The 23,038-nt window shown below is 39.8% G+C and overlaps 3 protein-coding genes across 3 annotated transcripts; 1 reads left to right on the top strand and 2 right to left on the bottom strand.

Moving 5' to 3' along the window:
* Nucleotides 1–330: 330 nt before the first annotated feature.
* Nucleotides 331–2,605, top strand: LOC121746795 (cytochrome c oxidase subunit 6b-2-like). Its single transcript, XM_042140727.1, has 4 exons — nt 331–442; nt 788–876; nt 1,832–1,913; nt 2,371–2,605. The coding sequence occupies exons 1-4, from the start codon at nt 434–436 to the stop codon at nt 2,422–2,424; spliced, it is 234 nt and encodes a 77-aa protein (XP_041996661.1). The 5' UTR covers nt 331–433; the 3' UTR covers nt 2,425–2,605.
* Nucleotides 2,606–3,029: 424 nt separating this feature from the next.
* Nucleotides 3,030–9,341, bottom strand: LOC121749145 (WAT1-related protein At4g30420-like). Its single transcript, XM_042143743.1, has 7 exons — nt 9,287–9,341; nt 4,208–4,334; nt 4,080–4,139; nt 3,889–4,007; nt 3,485–3,804; nt 3,289–3,431; nt 3,030–3,216 (listed from the first exon to the last, which is right to left on the bottom strand). Exons 1-7 carry the CDS (start codon nt 9,339–9,341, stop codon nt 3,030–3,032), a joined length of 1,011 nt encoding a protein of 336 aa, XP_041999677.1.
* A 1,534-nt stretch (nt 9,342–10,875) lies between these two features.
* Nucleotides 10,876–19,782, bottom strand: LOC121749144 (WAT1-related protein At4g30420-like). Its single transcript, XM_042143742.1, has 6 exons — nt 19,607–19,782; nt 19,466–19,534; nt 11,862–11,978; nt 11,371–11,767; nt 11,143–11,291; nt 10,876–11,050 (listed from the first exon to the last, which is right to left on the bottom strand). The coding sequence occupies exons 1-6, from the start codon at nt 19,780–19,782 to the stop codon at nt 10,876–10,878; spliced, it is 1,083 nt and encodes a 360-aa protein (XP_041999676.1).
* Nucleotides 19,783–23,038: the final 3,256 nt, after the last annotated feature.

The raw sequence follows: 23,038 nt of genomic DNA, 5'->3' as shown, positions 1-23,038 counted from the left end.
CATCACACCATCATATACAAGAGCATCTCTTTTTTGTGGTGCCATGCAATAGATTTTTAAGGGCTCGTACGAATAGTATGTTTTTCCGACCATAAATGTATATGAACTATTTTAGTGGATCATCGGATAATATAATAGTACTAATAAATTTATAAGTTTAATATTTATTTATATTGTAAAATCCTCTTTTTACATTAGTTATTTTTAGATACCCTTCATTGGAAATTAACCTTAAACCTAAACTACGCCACGTGCAGATTCGTGATAGGTGTACACAGACCTAAGCAAATTTACCCTTCAATTATATCCATTTTTGTTTCGCTGGTCAAATAAGCCCAATATAAACACGATCGTTTTCTACTTTTTATTCGCTTCATCTAAAAAAACCTTTTATTTCTTCGATTCGTTGTCGATCTGCATCAACGCCTTGAAAATGGATGAGGTAAATCTCTATGCCAATGTATTCGTGTTAGAATGCTCGTTATTTTCTTTAGTTTAAGATAGAATTTGGGGACATGGTTTTGAATCGATCTAGTATGTGTGTAGAATATTCAGATTTCATACCTCCATATTCCTTTGTTCGATTATAATCCATGTTTCGATGAACAATTTCTTCGTGATTGATTTTTAATTTTGTTTTGATTTATGGTTAATTAGAATAATTTGATTATTCCTCATTCATTTGCGCTTTTTTCCCCGTTTTCTGTTTGGTGGTTGTGGTAGATATGTAAAACCTTCTAATACTTTTTTTTTCGCTGAATTTTGGTGTTTGAATTGATTTTGTCAGATTGAACTAAAAACTGCACCTGCTGATTTTCGGTTCCCGACGACCAACCAAACGCGGCATTGTTTCACTCGCTACATTGAGTTCCACAGGTTAAATTACTACTACTATATTATTGTTCAAATGCAATTATCATTTCATTTCTCTCTGTTATGTTTGTGTGATATCGTGATGAGCTTGGCAAGCTGAGTAGTATTCTTAAATGATTAAATCTGTTGCTTGAAAACTAGTAGGCAGATAACATGATAAGCATTGCTACTTTTAATTGTATGTGATATATCTATGTTGGTAGGGAAGGTCAGGATTGCCATGCCTCCATCTATTGCTTTGGTCTGATGTGTACATCTTTTTATAGTAGTATATTTTTATTTTTAGTGTTTCGTTTGGTGGAATCTTACACAACTGGTCGAGTCTTAGAAGCAATTTCCTTCTCTAATCCATTTTTGTTTGTTGCATAAACACTAGAACATGAAACTTTTCAGAATTGTGTTTGAGAATGGTTAAATCAGCTTGCTACATCAATCCGTTAGAGACAAAAGGGAAAGTATAATTTTATTTCATAACTGAAGTAGGACGCTGCAGTTCCCTCATGTTATCAAATGATATATTCTGGACTCACACTCACTATTTCAGGTGTTTTTTAGCACAAATGCCAACTTTTATACCAGTATGTGAGGCCAATGTAGTTTAAAGTTGATCCTAATTTCTTCCTACAATGATACCAAATGGGCAAACCTTCCCCTCAAACTAGTTTGGATAAACTACTAAACCTTGATCAATTCTAGTTTATGAAACAAAACTAGAGCTCTTTTTAGTTGGGGTTTTTGACAGGTATGGATGCCCTGAGTTTAAATATTCTAATCTTGCAAGTTTACTACATGGCTATACGTACAAAATTATGGAATTGAAAACGAATGACCCACTGACTACATGGTTGGGCTAATTAAGTTCATATGATGAAGCTATTGGTTTATAATGTAATTCGTTCAAGGAACTTATTTCATTATCCGTGGCTAGTCTAGTTAATTTTTTATATTTTATCATCAGGTGTGTGGCTGCTAAGGGCGAAGAAGATGGTGATTGTAACAAATTTGCCAAATACTATCGCTCCCTTTGCCCTGGTGAATGGGTGAGATGATATGCTATCTCTTTCATTGGGATCACTTTATTTTTGATACAGGCTTAAATGACACATGTTTCTCTCATCAGTATATGGAGTTAATATATGAGTTTAAATCATAGAACACTACTATTTCCCTTTGGTGCATATGTTTTTTAATTTAATGATATCATGTTTAGGGTACCTGGTAGTCTAATTCTCCTTGGATGTAGGATGAGGTGATATTTCCAGTCTTGTTGCATCTTGACCTGAAATGTCATATGTAGATTTGTCAATAAATAGTATGACCATGGGCATACATTTTACTTATATATGATTGAATTCACCTACCATACACAACCTGCTTTCTTTAACCATATAAATCTTTACTTCTCTTATGATATGTTGAGGCTGCAGATATGATCTTTTATAAGTTTATTCAGAGTGTGTCTTATGTATTAATCTTTGATTTTTGTTTATATGGCAGGTCGACAAGTGGAACGAGCAGAGGGATAATGGGACATTCCCCGGACCTCTATAATTCAAATACCTTGTTAGCGTTTCTGGCGTATTCTCTTTGAATTTTTTGTTATCCTGCATCGGTTGGAAGCTAGTAATCTAGATATTTCGAAAACAGAGAATAATTCATTTGCAAAAAATCTTCAGCTTTACCATTCAAAATAAGAAGTTACTGAACGTAAGTGATACTTTCTGATTGTTCAGTTGAGCAATTTTTATATGCGTTGCGTATTGATATGAAGACATTTATTTCCCCAGTTCTCTGCAAATCAAATCTCATTTTCAATCGCAGTCCAAAATTGATATGGTATTGATATTTTTTGAAGCAAGATATTAATATTAATTTAAAATCATGGAATCATACAGTATTGTATAATCTAATTTAAATAAGTATTAAAACAATTGATTCCCAATGTGCTTTCAATCGTAAAAGTAAATCATCGCTTTCTCAAGTCTTATTTCCCAACAACAATATCTCAAGTCTTTCATTCCAATTTCACTGCAAACATTAACTTTCTAAAATAATTACCCAGAAACCACGCAAACAATATTGTCTAACTAAACCAAACATCTAATTAAACCAATAAATATAGTACTCCTCTCCTCTCAAAATCGAAGAATAATTCCTCAATTATGAGACAAAAGGGGCTGCTCCAAGTCGACACTAGTGATGGCCTCATATTGCCCATTAACATTATTTTGGTGCTTTTTAGTAGTAGTGTCTTCTTCCTTGATTTCTTCATAGTCTTTTGCTTTGCCCCCCATAGCACCACCACATACAATCCAATTTATCACCGCCAATCCACCAGTCAGGCTGTGTCACCAAGGAAACAAAAATAAGTTCAAACAAATGCAAAAAGTAATTAAAAATATAGTGAAGCTGTACCTTCCGATGTACAAACTCTTCATGCATGAAAATGAAGGCAAAGACTGTACTGTACAAAGAGGATTGAACATGGCTGAAAAAAGAGGCCCTCTCATGCCTATGCACCATGCTTGACCTAAGAATGTCAATGCCGACGCCACACCCTGTATAAGTATATGTATAACTATAACACTTACAGACAGAAATGACTAATTACTGCGTAGTTCAAATCAGGCTCGACGATGAATGTCAAGATGGCGGATTGGACGGCTGCGATTAAGCACATCCATGCCGTTAATGAGAGATTATCTGGATAGTGAGCTGTTACATACACCTGCAAGATAACCCATAGTTGTGCTTGCAAGAACAGATCAACCATCTGTTTTCTTCTCCAATTGAATTTTTTTGGCAACAACTCCATGTTTATTAATTTTGGACCTTTTAGCACTGCCATTACAACAGCGCCACTTACACATAGACCTGTTGTTCCCAAATTCTTACACAAACTTCTCACGTTTCGAAGATTCACTTTTTCCATCCCATATATAATATATACATGTAAATATAATCGTCAATATACTAGTAAGATTTAACATGGATTAAATAAGTGGAAATGATGATACCCTAAGAAATAAGCTATAGTAAAGGTAATGGCAGGAACCGCATTGCCCAAAGCGCTAGCGGCTGAGGATGAGGATAAGTACAATCCCTCGTAGTATAGGTTCTGGCTAAATGTTACACTGCCAAATAACAAATGGAATGAATTAGTGCTTTGGATTTCAAGTTTCTTGAGATTTTTTATGTGAGCTAACCCAATGAAAGACAGCAAGGATATCAAGAAGAAGCTCTTCCAGGTCATAGCACACGCATTTGTTCCAACCAAATTCAAATTGTTCAATAATAGTAGCTATGTAATAAGAAGAAAGATAAAATTGATGATGCATACCTTGAGAAAAAAGCAAAAGGAGCAATAAGCAAGAAAACAGTAAATTGTCTGTAAACAACAAAAACTCTTGAGCTAAAATTTTGCAAAAGAGCTTCTCTTCCGGTTAGAGCAACTCCTGCATGTCAAGAGGAAATGGGAAACGGCTAGTTAACTAGCCAAATACCAAATACCAAGTACCAACTACTTAGTAATTGCTACTACATTTAATAGGTAGTATTTACCTAGACACAATTAATTAGTGGGAGTTCCTAAGAGTTGTAATATCCCTATAAAAGGGAATGTTCTACATCAAACATAATACAACAAAAAGGAAATAACAACATCTTCCTCTTCTCTACAAATTCCAGCCACCATGAATCTTCTATCCCTCGCCTTTCTCGATTACCATATTTAAGATGGTATCAGAGCAGGTTGTGAGAGTGTGGGACTCAGAAAAATCTCATCACCGTCCCTAGAATACCTTCCCCGACCTTTTGTTTTAAACCTGCAAAATCAAAGAAGAAACCATGTCAGAATCTGACACAGAAGCCACAAATACAAACCAACCAATTATGAATTTCCCATGAGAGTTTGCTGCCCAGCTCGCCGAGTTTCTTAGGCAGATCAATTCACCACCTAGAAACCAAGAACAACCACCACCTCCTCCCTCAAACCAACCAGAATCATTGGGGGAGGTCCATGTCCAAAGTAAACTCAATGGGGACAATTATCCTCTGTGGAAAACGCTGATGGAACGAGCCATAGGAGGAAGGGGTCTATTGTCTCACATAAATGGAGTAACCGACCCCACTCCAGCCACTCATCCTAGTTATCCAAAATGGCAGCAAAGAGACCGTTGTTGCTTCAACTGGATAATTAACAACATTGAAGCCAGCCTCATCAATGAAGTATCGCAATACGCGACGGCCCGAGACCTGTGGGAGGGTCTGGCCATCACGTATGAAAGTGGAGCCGATCCATTTCGAGTCTCGGATCTGCACAGACAAGCATACAACATGAAGCAAGGAAACATGAGCCTCGAATCTCTGTGGAATAAATTTCAAAGTCTCTGGATCTCTATAGACGAGAGAGATCCGAACCCAATGGATACACCACAGCAATAGAGAAATACAACAAGATCATACAGAGACATAGACTATATCAGTTTCTATGGGCTCTAGATGACAGATACGATACCATAAAAAGAGAAATCTTAAACAAAGATCCAATACCCACAGTGAGGAATGCATATGGGATGGTGAGACGTGAATCTGCAAATGAACGAGTTCTCAAACCCGCAGGCGACCCACAGGAGACACGAATCGGCGTCGGACTAGCAGCAATCGACCAGAGCAGACCACCGCCGCCGCCCAAATTCCACCAAAACATTGATAAAAGTAAATTAACATGCAGCCACTGTGGTGGGAAGAAACATACCGCCGAAACGTGCTTCCATCTCCATGGATTTCCCGATTGGTGGGAAGACATGAAGAAATCGCGACAGAACCGAAATTGGAATGGTGGAGGCAGGGCGACGGCGGCAGCAGCGATTGGCGACCGAGCTAACAACGCTGTCAACACGGCGGGCAGCACCGACAAGCCAAAACCGACGGGGAACAATCGTCCAACAAGCAGCGACGGCGAAAACGAATCAAGGGCAACCGCATCCGTCTCCCTCGCCAGGGCGTGGTCAAAAGGTAACCAAGTACCAGTGACCATCGTCGGCGATGCATCGGCCGGAGAGGAATCGAAAAAGGATCTGGCAGAGTCTAGGGTTGGAAAGGGAGTGGAGGCGGCGGAATTTAGGGTTCTTAAGGGAATTTATACCCCTGATTTCCCAAAATTCGAAACCCCCCATCACTCTTCTAAACTCCAACCCCCCATCACTCTTCTAAATCCCACTGGAGATCCCATCCCTCAAAACCTACCTAAAAGTATCCCAGAATGAACTTCTGATATTTCTGAAAACCACCCCAAAACTTACATAAAATACCAACATAGCCCCAACAGCCTCAAACACTTACAAATGAGCCCCAACTCTTTTCCAAAGTCCAAAATTGACCCAACAAAATCCTACGATCCACTTTTTTTTATCCCGATATACCGTGTCACAATTCCTTTATAGCCTTAGCCTTTACCTCATCCACCACTGTTGAAAAGAAAGAGAATCAATGGATTTTTGATTGTGGTGCTACCGATACAATCTCTTTCGATCCAACAGATTTCATTCACATATCTAAACCTACCAAAACTTATGTCCAAAAGGCCGGAGGGGATTTGGCTCGAGTAGAGGGGGCGGGCACTATTGACATTTCTCCAACCCTCTGACTCTCTAATTGCCTCCTCGTTCCAACTTTCTCCAATAAACTATTGTCCGCCAGTCACGTGACAAAAGAGTTAAACTGCAAGTTACTGATTCAACCTCGTTTTTGTATGCTACAGGATACCAAGACGGGGACAATAGTTGGGCGTGGCACTGAACGAAGTGGACTGTACTATGTGGATGAGATAGCTCAACAAAGCACGACATTACTGATACAAGGAGCAACTTCAAGGAAGACTTGGCTTTTAGATCATCGGTTAGGATACCCTTCTATAGGATATATGAAAATGATGTTTCCTAAGCTAGCATCTAGTATGCACTCTTTTGATTACGAAACCTGTCACCTGGCCAAGAGCCATCGTCACTTCTTTAAGCTCAATAATACCCGTGTGTCTACCCCGTTTTCCTTAATTCATTCTGATGTGTGGGATCCTGCTCCAATCAATGGGGGTCAGGGCCTCCGATATTTTCTCCTATTTATTGATGATTTTTCCCGTATGACTTGGTATATTTCTTAAAACATAAATTTGAGGTTTTCAACAAATTCATCCAATTCTACAGTGTGGTCCAAACTCAATATAAACAAAATATCCAGGTTTTACGTTCTGACAATGGGGGAGAATATATAAATGGCAACATAAAAAATTTCTTTGTGTAAAAAGGCCTTATTCATCAAACTTCTTGTGCCTATACACCTGAGCAGAATGGGGTAGCGGATCGGAAAAATAGTTATATCCTCGAATTCACCAGAGCCCTCCTCATCGAATCCAAAATACCCACACTTTTTTGGCCAGAAGCTATAGCCACATCTGTGTATCTTATGAACCGTCTCCCAACAGGAATTCTCAATTTTAAAACTCCCATAGATACCTTTATCAACCATAAAGCCATAGAAAAACCAACCCATCTCACCCTTGAACCCAAAGTCTTTGGTTGCACGGTGTCTGTCCACATTCCCAAACATGAACGTACCAAATTCTCTCCTTGTGCCGTTAAATGTGTTTTCCTTGGGTATGGGGTTAATCAGAAAGGGTACCGGTGTTACGACCCTGTGTCTAAGCATATGTTTACAACCATGAACTGTGACTTTGTGGAAACCGAATACTACTACAGCCAATCTAGCGGTCAGGGGGAGAGTCAAACGCATAATCCGAATAGTGACCTACTAAATTGGCTGTATATCCCAACAGAATCAACCTATCAGCCTGAAACTTTACAAGGGGGAGACGAATCAAGTGCAGAATCCAATCCGGTCACAGAAACAACAGAAGGAGAAACTCATACCAACGAGCTATCACAATCCACTAGTCAGACCATGGAGTTCGAGGACATCGCCCAACCATCAACCTCGCCTGCAAATCCTGAGGTAAACGATTCTGAAACCAACACAGTTCCATTGGAAATCACTAACATTGACAGGATAAGCCGGGAAGAAGATACCAGGAGCAGAAACGATAGTAACAAGCAGTATGAACTACCACACAGAAGTAAAAGGGGAATTCCTCCCAAGAGATACTCTTCGGACTGGAAAGGGAGAAAAACAAAATATTCAGTAGCAAACATCGCCCAAGGACACCTCATAGAAATGGCCCGAGCATTCGAGGTAGCCCTATATGAAGAAGAAGAAATCCCCCAGTCTTTCCAAGAAGCAGTCAAGCACAAACATTGGAGGGAAGCCATGAAGAAGGAGGTTGATGCTCTGATCAAGAATGGAACATGGGAAAAGTGTACTCTTCCAGAAGGAAAAAACTCGGATGTAGGTGGGGTTTCACCATCAAAAGACGAGCAGATGGATCAATCGAGAGATACAAGGCGCGATTGATGGCTAAAGGATACACTCAAGTATATGGGATAGACTACGATGAAACTTTCTTCCCAGTTGCCAAGCTTGACACCATCCGAGCATTGTTGTCAGTTACAGCTTGTAAGGATTGGTCACTACATCAGTTTAATGTGACTAATGCCTTCTTCCATGGAGAATTAGAAAAGGACAAGGAAGTCTATATGACAGTTCCACCAGGAATTGATGGCGAGTTTGGTCCTGGACATGTGTGCAGACTGAAGAAGACTTTATACGGCTTAAAACAATCCTCGAGGATATGATTTGGAAGGTTTTGCCAAGCAATGATCAAGCATGGATTCAAACAGAGTCTTTCTGATCATACACTCTTCACAAAAAGGAGAGGGGATAAGATAACCTGCCTTATCATCTATGTTGACGATATGATTATCACAGGAGATGATACAGAAGGAATCAATAACCTCAAGACCAATCTGTTCAAAGAATTTGACATGAAAGATCTCGGCCCTCTGAAGTACTTCTTGGGAATCGAAGTATTGAGATCAAGGCATGAAATATTTTTAAGACAGAGAAAATCTACTGGCAGAAACTGGCCTTTTAGACTGCAAGCCGGCCGATACACCAATGATACCAAACCATGGTATTAAAATTGTTGAAGGAGCTGAATCTGCAGATCGAGAGAAATATCAAAGGCTGGTAGGAAAATTGCTTTATCTCTCACATACCAGACCAGACATTGTTTATGCAGTTGGAGTTGTTAGTCAATTCATGCACCAACCCCAAGAAGAACATATGAATGCAGCCTTACGAATTGTAAGGTACCTCAAGGGCACATCAAACTTTGGAATATTCTTAAAGAGAAGGAAGGACCTCGAAGTAGATGGTTATACAGATGCTGATTGGGCAAGTAATCCAGTCGATAGAAAATTTTGCAAAAGAGCTTCTCTTCCGGTTAGAGCAACTCCTGCATAGAGAAATTGACATCCTACCATAACTATGATGGGCTTATAATTCTCCAAACCCATTTTTGTTATGTCCTAAGTCCTAACTGATAATGCAACTCACCACCATCATTCATTGACCATGAAGGAGGAGCAACCGATCCAGCATTCCAGCTATTATATACTTACGAGTATTACTAATAAATTCAACTAATTAATTAATTAAGAGACACAGAATTAACCTTTAGTATATATCATCCTGGGTAAGGAATTCAGGAATAAGTAGTATATTCTACTATGCTAACCAACACAACACCTGGTGATGTGATGTTTTGCAGTTAGTACATTTAATTATAAAATGAAAGTATTTACAATTTCAAAAATGATTGACAAAAAATGGAACCTTCGTCGTCTTGGTAGCTGACATTTGTATATAGGAGTATCATTTTTGGTGAGGAATTAGTACTATATTTCAGTTACAACTCTTTATAACACGTTCACACCCAATTTTTTTAGTGTGAATTGTATTGAAAAATAAAAAAGTTGAGATTGTTTTCTTTTTTTCTTGTACTCTGACACATTTTTTTAGGATGTTTTATTTGATACATTTCTTAAATAAAAATATAAAACAACACTATGTCAACAATAAAATAATACTATATAAAATCTCATGCTGAATAAAAAATATTCTATTTAAAATGGAATGAAAGAGTAGATACTTAATTTTGATGAACATACCAAAATGAGAATATAAGAGCATTTTGTTTGAGTAATGATAAATTTTAGTTACTCCATAAAATATCAATAATTTAGGTGTACTTATACTTCTTATGAAAATCTTATTTTATCATCCACTAATATATACTCCATCCATAAAAAATAGTTCTATTTTACCATTTTGAGATACCCACAAATATATTACCATTTCTAAAAACAAAAAGTTTTTCTCTCATATTTTTCCAACTTTTTCTCCTTCTCACCCCCAACGCTTAATTAGTACTACTAAAAACAGTCCTAATAAAGTAACAAAATGAACTTTGATTAAATTGAATTCGTCTTTATTTTTAAATACTACAGTTACTGAGCTGGCAAGTTAATCGTTTCTGCCTAACACAGACACTATTAGTGACGACTACGCATTGTTTTGTCGTCTCTAATCTAATGAGCTTCTAATTACTTCAATTTTATGACTAAATATATTAATTAAGTGATTAACTTTTTTTTTGCGAGCAAGCGGCGCGGCAAGATCAAAAACGAATAACATAGATACCGGCCTACTACTAATCTTGAAGAATGTTAGTGATTACTATGTTCCAATTTCAAGCCTTTCATCCCAATTTCACTGCATAATAACTTTGTAAAATAATTAATCAGAACCACGCAAACAAATTTGTCGTCTAACTATGAAAGTATTGTCCATTTATTAGTTATTATGTTCCAATTAGAACATATTGAAAAAAGTAATAGTATTAAAAAAATAACACGAGTACACTAGTGATCATCACTATCTTTCTTGTGTATAATAATTTTGTCTAGATATCATTCTAGAATGAATTGGTATTATTATCACAGAGCATCTAATTATTAAAACCAATAAAATTATAGTAGCAAGATTTACTCAATTATCAGACAAAAGGGGCTGTTCCAAGTCAACACTAGTGATGGCCTCATTTTGACCATTGGCATGATTTTGGTGCTTTTTAGTATCTTCTTCCTTGATTAGTTCATGGTCTTTTGCTTTGCCCCATAGCACCACATATAATCCAATTATCACCGCCAATCCACCAGTCAGGCTGTGTCACCAAGGAAACAAATGAATCCAATAAGCACAAGCAAAAATTAATAATTAAAAAAAAGTAAATAAAATAGTATAGTGAAGTTGTACCTTCCCATGTACAACTCTTCATGCATGAAAATGCAGGCAAAGATTGTGACTATGAGTGTACAAAGAGGATTGAACATGGCTGAAAAAAGGGGCCCTCTCCTGCCTATGCACCATGCTTGACCAAAAAATGTCAATGCTGACACCACACCCTATATAGTAGTACATCCAAAATTAGATGGATTATTAATTACTACTTTCAATTGCTAAATAAAAATACTATACACTTACTGCGTAGAAGCAGGTAAAGAGTTGGAAAGAGGAGGTGAGTTTCCACGTGTTCAAATCAGGCTCGATGATGAATGTGAAGATGGCGGATTGGACGGCTGCGATTAAGCACATCCATGCCGTTAATGAGAGATTATCTGGATAGTAAGATGTTACATGCACCTGCAAGATGAGCCAAAGGGACCAGCAAGTTGTGCTTGCAAGAAGAAATAGGCAGCCTATCAACCATCTGTCTTCTTCTCCAATTAGGTGTAACACAATTGAATTTCTTGGCAACAATTCCATGTTCAATAATTTTGAACCTTTTAATACTGCCATTATAACAGCGCCACTTACACATAGACATGCTCCCATAATCTTCCCCAAACTTCTCACGTTTCCAAGATCTACTTTTTCCAACCTATATATACATATAAATAATATGCTAAGATTTAAGATTAAAAAAGTTTAAATTGTATTTTTGTTTATTATTATTATTATTATTATATGCATACCCCAAGAAATAAGCTATAGTAAAGGTTATGGCAGGAACCAAATTGCCCAAAGCGCTAGCTGCTGAGGATGAAGCTAAGTACAATCCCTCGAAATATACATTCTGGTTAATTGTCACACTGCCAAATACCAAAAGAAGGAAAAAATGAATTAGTCGTATTGATTTGTAGTTTCTTGAATCAAAATATAAGTATTTTATACTACAACATTGAAAGATAATACTAGTATACAAACTTGTTAATGGTGAGGTACTAACCTGATGGCTGGGCGAATTTTTGATGGTAGTAAATGCAGGTAATAAATATAGATCACGACACAAGGAATTACGTGGTTCGATTTACTGAGGTAAATCTACGTCCACGGGAAGAAAGGAGGGCAAGATTGTATTGCTTGATCTGGTTTACCAGCTTACAAATACAGACTTGCTATATGATATTTGATGTCTAGCGAGCTCTCTTTCTTCTTCCTCCTAGTCTATCTGATCTAAGTTCTATTTATACATTGAACTAAGATCGTGGCTTGCATCACCACTAACTAGGTCGTGGCTTACATCATCACTAATTAGGTCGTGGCTTACATCATCACTAATTAGATCGTGGATGTCGTGGAGGTCATGAGATCCTACATGGGTCCACCACTAAATAGATCGTGGATGTCGTGGAGGTCATGAGATCCTACATGGGTCCACCACTAAATAGATCGTGTAGTGGAGGTCGTGGAGGTTCTGCATGAGTCCACTATCTCCCAGTTCGGTTGAAAACTGAGACCGAACTGCTGAACTATTGCCGAGCAGCTATTGCCGATCTGAGAGTAGAGCTTGATTGGTCGGCTTTTACCGAGCTGTAGGCTGGGGCCGAACTCTTTGGTAATGCCGAACTGATACTCTTCCTTGGGCTTTGGGCTGATGGGCCGATCTGAGAGTAGAGCTTGATTGGTCGGCTTTTACCGAGCTGTAGGCTGGGGCCGAACTCTTTGGTAATGCCGAACTGATACTCTTCCTTGGGCTTGTTTAGTACGTACCCCATCACTACCCCCCCCCGAAAAGCGAAGTGAATCACTTCGGCGAAGCGAGTCACTTCGGCATTCTGGATAAAGGTACGGGGAAGGCTGACGTCAGGGGACGTGCCTTGCGCGTGACTGCATTAAATGCGACAGTAAAATCCGGCCGTTGAATCCTGAAAAGGTGGGATTCGAAACGGTGCGATGATTTTGAAATCTTCTCCGAATCTGATAAATACGTCCTTTCTTCATCATTTGAACACTTTTGCTATTGCTTCTTCTGCATTCTCTCTCTTTCGCGTAAAAATTTCCTTCCGCTTTCAAGAATTTCTTCAGAATTTCTTCAGACTTTCAAAGAGTAAGAACTATGTCTTCTTCTTCTTCTTCTGAGTCAGGTAGCGGTAGGAAAGGGGATAAGGGGTCTTCTAGCCGGAAAGAATCCGGGGAGAAGACCGTAGAGTATTTTCACAGCATCTTGAGTAAGGATACTGTGATATCCCTACACGAAAAATATTTTTTTCCTGGGGGGAAGGTTGCGATTCCCGACGACCTTCATAGGGCTGACTCGCCGCCGGAGGGTTATGCCACCGTTTATGAAGCCGGCTTGGAATGCGGGCTTCGTTTCCCTCTTCTCCCTGCCTTTGTAGAGCTGCTTGATTTTTTTCAACTCCCTTTAGGTCAGGTGACTCCGAACTCTTGGAGGCACTTATCGGCCTTTGCTGCCGAACTGCGTAGGCTAGATAAGGATCTGTCTCTGAGGGCAATCCTTAATTTCTTCCAGTTTAAGAGAAAAGGATCTTGGTTTTACTTGATCCATTTACAGCCTTTTAGGGCCTTCTGCAAAACCAAGTGGCCAAAGTGGCAACATCGCTTCTTTTTTTATAATAGGACAGCGGCTCCGGGCTTTCCCTGGAGAGGGCCGAAGTCCGTGATTCCTCATCCTCGGTTAGAACCGTTGAACGAGCTCGAGGGCGAGCTCAATAAGATTCCTATGATTAGGAAGCAGTACCTGGAGTCTGAGCTCGTCAAGGGCGACTTCGTGTTCGACTCCTCGTCTTCGGACGAAGAGACTGAGGGTGAGGACTTCTTTTTTGTGCCTTACTGCTTTTGTGGCGAAAACTAACCTTGCTTTCTTGCTTTTTGGCAGTGAACTTGCTAAATAAGATTAGCCGCAAATCCTCCGAGCTTAAGGAGCCGGAGAAAGAGAAGGCTACCAGCTCGGCGCCTGATGCCGAGAAGAATCCGAAGAGGCAAAAGACCTCTTCTTCGGATCCAAAAAAGCCGGAGTCGACTTCGGCAAATAGGAAGGGGAAGACCCAGAAGCCCCCAAGAGCGCCGGAGAGAGACATCGTCTTGGCGCCCCCTTCGGAGCATGTCTGTGAGCCTTTTGCATGGCCAACGGACTTTGCCGAGGTAACTTCTCTTCTTGATTCTTTGGCTTTGCTTCTTTCCTATGCTTTTTTTGGTGGCCCCTGTTGACTCTTTCCTTTTTCCATTTTCAGAGGAATAGCATGCTCAGCAAGCTCGTCGCAGTCGAACTCTCTAAAGCGTCCAGCGACTATGCTGAGATGCAGAGGAAGTTGGCGGCTGCTCGTCACCAGGCCGAACAGGCTAAGGCAGACTTTGAGAAGGCCAGAGCTGCTAGGATCTCGGCCCAGGATGAAGCCCAGTTTGCCAAAAACCAGCTCGTCATCCAGCGAGAGCAGACGAAACGGAGGGATGCTGCCGCCGTGGTTGCCCAAGGGGAGGTTCTCCGTGCTTTCGCGGAGAAACTCTTTCTGAGCAATCAATTTTCGGCCTTTGTCGGTGATCTGCTGAAACTGATGACCGATAATGCCGAGCAGGGGCCCGAAGTCGTCCTGCCGCTGTACGGCCGAGAGATAGCAGCTCGTCTCCAGAGTCTGCCGCTCCTTGAGGAGCTTGCTTCGTCCTCGGTCCTGCTTTCTGCTGACCGAGTTCGTAGTTGCCGAGCTGACCGGGACGAGAATATGGAGGCTATCTTTGCCTCCTTAGGGCAAGTTTCACCCGCTCCAATTTTCCACGGAGAGGGTGAAACCGAGCAGCTTGATCAGCAGACCGGAGACAGGCAGGCCGAGCAAGAGGTGCTGCTGATCGGTGATGGGGGCACCGAGCAGGCTGGAGGGAGCAGGGAGGCCGAGGCTGAAGCTGAGGCAGACAAGGAGAAGGAAGCTGAACTTCACCGAGGAGCCGGAGACGAAGCTGGCGGAGTATGATTTCGTCTCCCTTCTCTTAGTTTAGTTTCTTCCTTGTTGTAAAATGGCCTTGAAGCCCTCCTTGTGTAAAAAAATTTTTTTTTCTTATGAATGAAAAAATTCTTCTTTCTGCACTTGTGTCTTCGTATAGCTTTTCGTACTCTCTTTTACTCCTGTTGTGGTTTACTACCTGCTCAGTAAAATGAAATGCCGAACTGACATAGCGGCTTTGTATTCTTAACTCTTAAGGAGCTGGAGGTACTTCACTGGAAACGGCTGTACTCTTCCGCTTTAGACGAAGCTGAGAAAAAAGCCATAGCTGACCAGATGAAGAATGACGAACTCTTGGCTTGTTTAGTGAAGCTGGAGGCCGACAATAAGGACTTAGAGTCCGAAAAGAAAGGTCTGGAGGCCGAACTGAATACTGCCGTCGCTGAGAGGACTGCGTATGAGGATTTCATCTGCAGGCGCGGGGGAATGACCATCTCTGAAGTTCAGGAACGAGTTGATGAACTGTGGGAGGAATATCATGTACTCCGGAGGAACAATGCGCTGGAGAGCTCGGCTTGCCAACAAGTCGTGAAATCATTGCGGCGCTGGGCTTCTCGGTACGACATCATTCTTTCCCGGCGTCCCTCAATCGAGAGATTCCTTAGGCATTTCCCGCCAACAGATGGTCGCACTCCAGCTCAAACCCCTGATTCACTTGCTCAAAACCCTACTCCAAGTCAGCAACGAACTCAGGAACAGCCGGAAACGTCAAGACGAGAACGGACTCAGGAGCAACCGGAAACGTCAAGACAAGGACGGACTGAAGTTCGTAGAGGAGCTGTGATTATGAGTGAGCAAGATCAACAAATGCTTCGTGAAGAGACTCTTCGCCGCCGAGGTGCTAGAGCTTCCCGGGCTCAGGGAAGAGGCGGTAGGTCGATTAGAGCATCTCGTCGACCTGCTTATTCTTCAGCTGCCGAGAACGCCCGAACTCGGCCTCACGAGGATTTTTTGAATAGGTGGCTCAACTTTAGCAACCGTGGACAGTAGAATAGTCCTTTGTAATAGCGTAACGCCTTCTCGTAGGGCAGCGGAGTTGTATGCCGAACAAGATTTGATAAATGAAATTTTCATTTCGCTTCTATCACTGCGTATTTACAGCTCAGCGAAAAAATTTCATCGTGCTTGTCCTCGGTCTTATGAAGTAAAGTTCTTTGACCGGACTCGTCCTCGGTCTTATGAAGTAAGCTTCTTTGACCGGACTCGTCTTTGGTCTTATGAAGTAAGCTTCTTTGACCGGACTCGTCTTTGGTCTTATGAAGTAAACTGGTCCTCGGTCTTATGAAATAAACTTCTTTGACCGGACTCGTCTTTGGTCTTATGAAGTAAACTTCTTTGACCGGACTCGTCTTTGGTCTTATGAAGTAAATTTCTTTGACCGGACTAAGCTTGTGTCCTAATTTGGCGAGTTTTATCGCTCGGATCGGACTTTCCCTTGTCCTAATTTGGGGATCGGACTTTCCCTTGTCCTAATTCGGCGAGTTTTATCGCGTGGATCGGACTTTCCTTTGTCCTAATTCGGCGAGTTTTATCGCGTGGATCGGACTTTCCCTTTGTTGCAGTTCGTTTCAGACGAACTGCTTGTTTCTTAAGCTGAATTGTGGTCTTGTATCCTCCTTAGAAGCTTGGACACACAATCGTTGGCTTATATATGTTCTAAAAAGGGGATCAGCCTTCGAAGAACAAGATACCTCAGTAACATTTGTAAGAGACGACACGCACATAGACAGACAAAACGCACATAGACAAACAAAACGCACATAGACAAACATGAAAAACAAGTAAAAAACAAAGAAAACACATACCCCTAGGACCGAACTAGACACAAGACTGACTGACCGGACTGTCTCTTACAAATGGAACTTCTTGAGGTTGGAAATGTACCATGTTCGGGGTACTTGTTCTCCTGACATGTGAGTCAATTTGTAAGACCCTTTGCCGAGGACTTCTGACACCCGATATGGACCTTCCCATGTGGGTTCGAGTTTGCCCAGCTTTTCTGCTCGGCTTACTTCGTTGTTTCTCAAGACGAGATCTCCCACTTGAAATTGTAGCTTTTTCACCCTTTGGTTATAATACCGGGCTACTTGCTCCTTGTACTTGGCTGCTTTTATGCAGGCCAATTCTCTTCTTTCTTCGGCCAGATCTAGTTCGGCTCTCAGTCCGTCATCATTCATTTCTGAGGAGAAATTTAGAGTTCGGGGACTGGGTACGCCGATCTCAACCGGAATCACGGCTTCAGTGCCGTACACCATCGAGTTCGGCTCCGGTGTGACTTCGGTCATTTCGCCTGCCTCTGACTCCGGCTGCTGTGATTGCTATGCTTGATGGTGCCGATCTGTTTGCTCGGCACTTTTAAGCGCAATCTGCAAACACTCGCTCTTTTTTGATCACCTCGGATGACCGCTATCCCTCCTTTAGTGGGGAAGGAGTTCGGCGAGGAAGCCTCTGATCGCTATGATCGGGCTTCTTTTTGTCTTCTCTAGATGAGCTGTCTAAAGACCGTTTTCGACGGTCTGCCTCATCGGCACGAGAAAACTGGTCCGTAATGTCCCACATCTCTTGAGCTGTTTGCGGACTGCATTCCACGAGCTTTCTGTAGAGAGCTCCGGGCAGGATTCCATTTTGGAATGCCGAAATGACAAGTAGATCATTGAGATCATCTACTTGTAGGCATTCCTTGTGGAACCTCGTCATAAAGTCGCTGATCTTTTCGTCGCGACCTTGACGTGTAGAAAGCAGCTGAGCCGAAGTGATTCGGGCTTCCGCTTTCTGAAAGAACCTCCTGTGGAAAGCATCCATTAGATCTCGGTAAGATCTAATGCTGCCTTTGGGGAGGCTATCGAACCACCTTCTTGCGTTCCCGATAAGCAGCTCGGGAAACAGCTTGCACATATGGACCTCATTGAGACCCTGGTTCGCCATGTTATACTGATAGCGTCCCAGGAAGTCATGAGGATTCACTAACCCGTCATAAGTCATCGACGGAGTTCGGTAGTTCTGTGGCAAGGGAGTTCGGGTGATATCGTCCGAGAACGGAGTCTTCAATGCTCCGTACATGGCGAACCCGACATCTCTTCGGTATGGAGGAGATGGAGTTCTCCTGTGATTCCGGTACCGAGGAGGAACAGGAACATGTCGGGGTTGAGGATTCTTCTTCCTGGAAGACACGGCACTACTGCGGTAGTGACTTTCATGTCTGGATGAGGAGGGAGAATCCACCGTTTTCGTCTCCGGCTTTTGGCCCTTTTGCAGGAAAATTAAGAACTCTTCCTGCTTCTCGGCCAAAAACAACTTGACAGCCTCGTTCAAATCGGGCTGCTGGGAAGACTCGGGGCGATGAGTCTTTGAGCGGCTTGTTCCTTCTCCGTGAGAACTGGAAGTAGATTTCTCCCGAGGCTGTTTTCCAGACCTGCGGGCTGGACTAGCTTCCTCAGGGTTATCACGAACGGTATTATGGGTGTTATGTGATCTGGTATGCATTTTTTTTTTTTTTTTTGGGGTGGAAAAAGGGTCAAAAATTCGCTTTATCACAAATTTGGTTCTCTGTTTCCCACAGACGGCGCCAGTGATGGCTGGGCGAATTTTTGATGGTAGTAAATGCAGGTAATAAATATAGATCACGACACAAGGAATTACGTGGTTCGATTTACTGAGGTAAATCTACGTCCACGGGAAGAAAGGAGGGCAAGATTGTATTGCTTGATCTGGTTTACCAGCTTACAAATACAGACTTGCTATATGATATTTGATGTCTAGCGAGCTCTCTTTCTTCTTCCTCCTAGTCTATCTGATCTAAGTTCTATTTATACATTGAACTAAGATCGTGGCTTGCATCACCACTAACTAGGTCGTGGCTTACATCATCACTAATTAGGTCGTGGCTTACATCATCACTAATTAGATCGTGGATGTCGTGGAGGTCATGAGATCCTACATGGGTCCACCACTAAATAGATCGTGGATGTCGTGGAGGTCATGAGATCCTACATGGGTCCACCACTAAATAGATCGTGTAGTGGAGGTCGTGGAGGTTCTGCATGAGTCCACTATCTCCCAGTTCGGTTGAAAACTGAGACCGAACTGCTGAACTATTGCCGAGCAGCTATTGCCGATCTGAGAGTAGAGCTTGATTGGTCGGCTTTTACCGAGCTGTAGGCTGGGGCCGAACTCTTTGGTAATGCCGAACTGATACTCTTCCTTGGGCTTTGGGCTGATGGGCCGATCTGAGAGTAGAGCTTGATTGGTCGGCTTTTACCGAGCTGTAGGCTGGGGCCGAACTCTTTGGTAATGCCGAACTGATACTCTTCCTTGGGCTTGTTTAGTACGTACCCCATCATAACCCAATCAAAGACAGCAAAGATATCAAGAAGAAGCTCTTCCAGTTCATAGCACGCGCATTTGTTCCTCGCCTGTGCGCCAACGAAATTCAAATGAATTTATATTTTTCAATAATTAAGAAAATTGATGATAGCATAGCATACCTTGAGAAAAAGGCAAAAGGAGCAATTAGCAAGAAAGCAGTGAATTGTCTGTAAACAACAAAAACTCGAGAGCTAAAATCCTGCAAAAGAGCTGCTCTTCCACTAAGAGTAACTCCTGCATACAGAAATTGACATCCTACCATAACTATTATGGGCTTATAATTCTCCAAACCCATTTTTGTTATGTCCTATATTTTCCTAATAATATCAACCACTCACCATCATTTATATATAGTAGAGGAGCAATGGATCCATCCAGCTATATAAATATTAATAAATTTATTTATTTAATTAATTAAGAGAGACAGAACCGTGGTCGTCTTGGTCTCTGACATTTGTATGATTGCATATATATAATCCTAGGTGAGAGTAATTGAGGATCTTCTACAATGCAAATCAACACAACACCTCCTGATGTGCTGTTTTTGTACAATTTTTTTTTTGTAAAATTATACTCCATGTAGTTAGTAAATTTATTTATAAACTGAAAGCATTCATAAATTAAGAATGATTGACAAAAAAGCTAAAAATTCAAACAAATAGAACATAGTAGTAGTAGTAGTAGGGAGTATATCTTAATTACTTCATTTGCCAATGAAAAATATATAGTGTTGCTATAAATAGAATTGAATAGAAAAGAAGTAAAAGACAAGGTGTGTGGGATGCATCATAGAGGCTGACTCGATTTCATGTGCATCCATAGATATTCAAGGAAAAGCTCCATCACAATCGCCGCTGTGACAGATATTTGTGACTCATCTCTCAATTATACTATTTTTACATACATCTACATATAAAAGGATGATAAGTTTAATTATAATTGAGTGTCAAAAGCAGGTCCAAGTTCATAAGAATTAAACGTGACAAGGCCGGATGAAGTCTTATTTTTCCCACATAAAAGATGGAATAAGAAAGTAATATTGTGAAATTTTTATATCTGTGAATTTTTATATCTTAGATTAAACAATATAGTAGTACATGTCTTCTTCTAATGCTTATAGCAACATAATCCAAAACTAAGACTAAATCTACATCCTTAAATTTTGAAATGAGTGGATAAGATTAAAGCTCATAAATTTCAATAAATAGTAGAAAAAATATCAACAAAAGGATAATATCGTCATTATGTTATCATATGATAATTTTCGTGAGTATTTTTTTTATATCAACATAGTATATTACAAATATCAATAACATGACATGAGAATATCAACACAAGTACAAGAAAATATCAACACAGTTTTATTGATATTTTACCTACACTATATTAAGATTTTGCATACACATTGAGATTTTTTTTTGCATTTGTTGATAAAATCTGCTTATCAACATGTACGAAAATCGAAATATAATTTATCAAATTTCATCACCGAACATCATCGGAACATATGCAATTGAAATCTTGTTGGAATCCTTATAAAATTATCTTTAATTTGATATATTTTTTGTGAAAAAATAATTTAAATCGAGAGAGTTACGTAAATTTAAAGTTTTGAGATGAATTTGATGAGAGAAAATTGATATTAATACCCTTTAAATTTATTTAATATTTTTTTTAATTTAAAATATAATCCATGTGATATTATTTTAACCAGTAGACCTTCTAATCTAATAGTTAAGATTTAGTCTTAATTTATGATTGTTAATTAGTTAGCAATGGATCACTCTCCATATTACAATATACGGGTTTTATTTCCTTTGTCAAATCAAATTAAATTTTGACGTCGAACTCATATGGTTGCAAGTTGCAACTAGTAATCTTGTTTCTTTTCTTTACATCTGCGAGTTGAATTGGCTGAAACAATTTTCTGGCTGTCATCCACATTGAATACATAATAGTAGTAGTAGATCTAGGATTTTTTTAGGTATAATAAAATACTAATTGAAATATTACTAGGAGTACCATTTAGAACACTAAGTTAATTGACATTGACAATTCAACAATATTCCATGATTTTTAGGAATGTTATTTTCTAATATTAATACTCCTTAATTTGTCCATAATAATTTGCACAAGATTCTATCTGCAGGTAATTTAAAATGATTAATTTCCATGGATATTTATTCATTATACTGCACAATACCAAGCTAGGCTGGATTACGGATAAGAAGCATGGAGAGTTGAAGACTTCATTAATGGCAAAACCCAATAACTGACTACATATAACTTTCTTTCCCACAATGGCAGACAAGGAGCGGCCATGGCGGGCCGGGGTAGGTACTGGCTCCCGCACTGCCGAGCCCCTGCTGGAGCGGTGGCTTAGCTTGTGCTAGATCAGTCACCGGCGTAGGCAATAGAGACGCGTGCATCAAAAAAAATTAACATATTATTGGAATTCAAAATAATTAGAAAAACCATTCATTGCGTCAACAAACAAATTATTTTAATTACTTCAATATTTTCTCATGTTGTATTTCAACATAAGCACCATTTATAAGTGAATGGTACATTTTGTATATTGTTGTGTTTTAGTTACTTTGATGCTTGGACCACATGATTTGGTATGAATCAATATTTGATTGCAGTAGCAAAGTCAACCAAAAATAACTATATGCCTCGTTCAATGTGGTAATTATGATAGGTGACAAGTCATATAAAAAAAATGCTTTATTGATCTTGTTATGTTTAGCATTTAAGGTAAATGAAAAAGAACGGTAAGGAACAATGGTTTTTCTTCATCCTTTATTAAGTACGCTTTGTATTATATTAAGTTACTTTATTTACTACTTCCTTCATCCGCGAATAGAAATCTCATTTCTATCCGTCACGAGTTTTAAGAAATGTTAAGAAAAGTTGATAGAAGAAAGTTAGTGGAATATGGGTTCCACTTTTATATATACTATATATATATAGGGGTGCATTATAATGATAACCCTAATTTCCGTAATAACCCTATAACCAAATCTGGACCACACATTTTTAAAATCACGCGGTTGATATTCAAACTTAAATTTACTTCATAAAAAAAAGCGCGGGGTAAATATGTCATTTCACTCATGATAAAATTTACGTATCCAAATTTCGCTCATTTAATTTCTGAATTTCGCTCATTTTATCATTTTATCAGTCAGTCAAAAGTGTCATTTTATCAACTCAGAGTATCATTCTATCCGGGAAAACTATCATTCTATGCAATAAACCTAACATATATCATTTTATCAGTCAGTCAAGAGTATCATTTTATCAACTCAGAGTATCATTCAATCCGGCAAAACTATTATTTTTTCAGTTTTATGTCATTTTGTCACGTTAAAGTATCATTTTATCAGCTTATATGCAATTTCATCAGCTAAACTATCATTTTTATAAGGTTACTGTCATTTTATCCGCTTAGATTATCATTTTATCAGGTAAAAGTATCATTTTATTAAATAAAAATGTCATTTTATACACCAAAAATACCTATCATTCTATCTGCTGAAAGTATCATT

Source organism: Salvia splendens, chromosome 9, assembly GCF_004379255.2.
Source record: "Salvia splendens isolate huo1 chromosome 9, SspV2, whole genome shotgun sequence".
NCBI classification, from domain to species: domain Eukaryota; kingdom Viridiplantae; phylum Streptophyta; class Magnoliopsida; order Lamiales; family Lamiaceae; genus Salvia; species Salvia splendens.
Note: the sequence above shows the minus strand (reverse complement) of the source record. Positions and strands in the feature narration are given on the sequence as shown.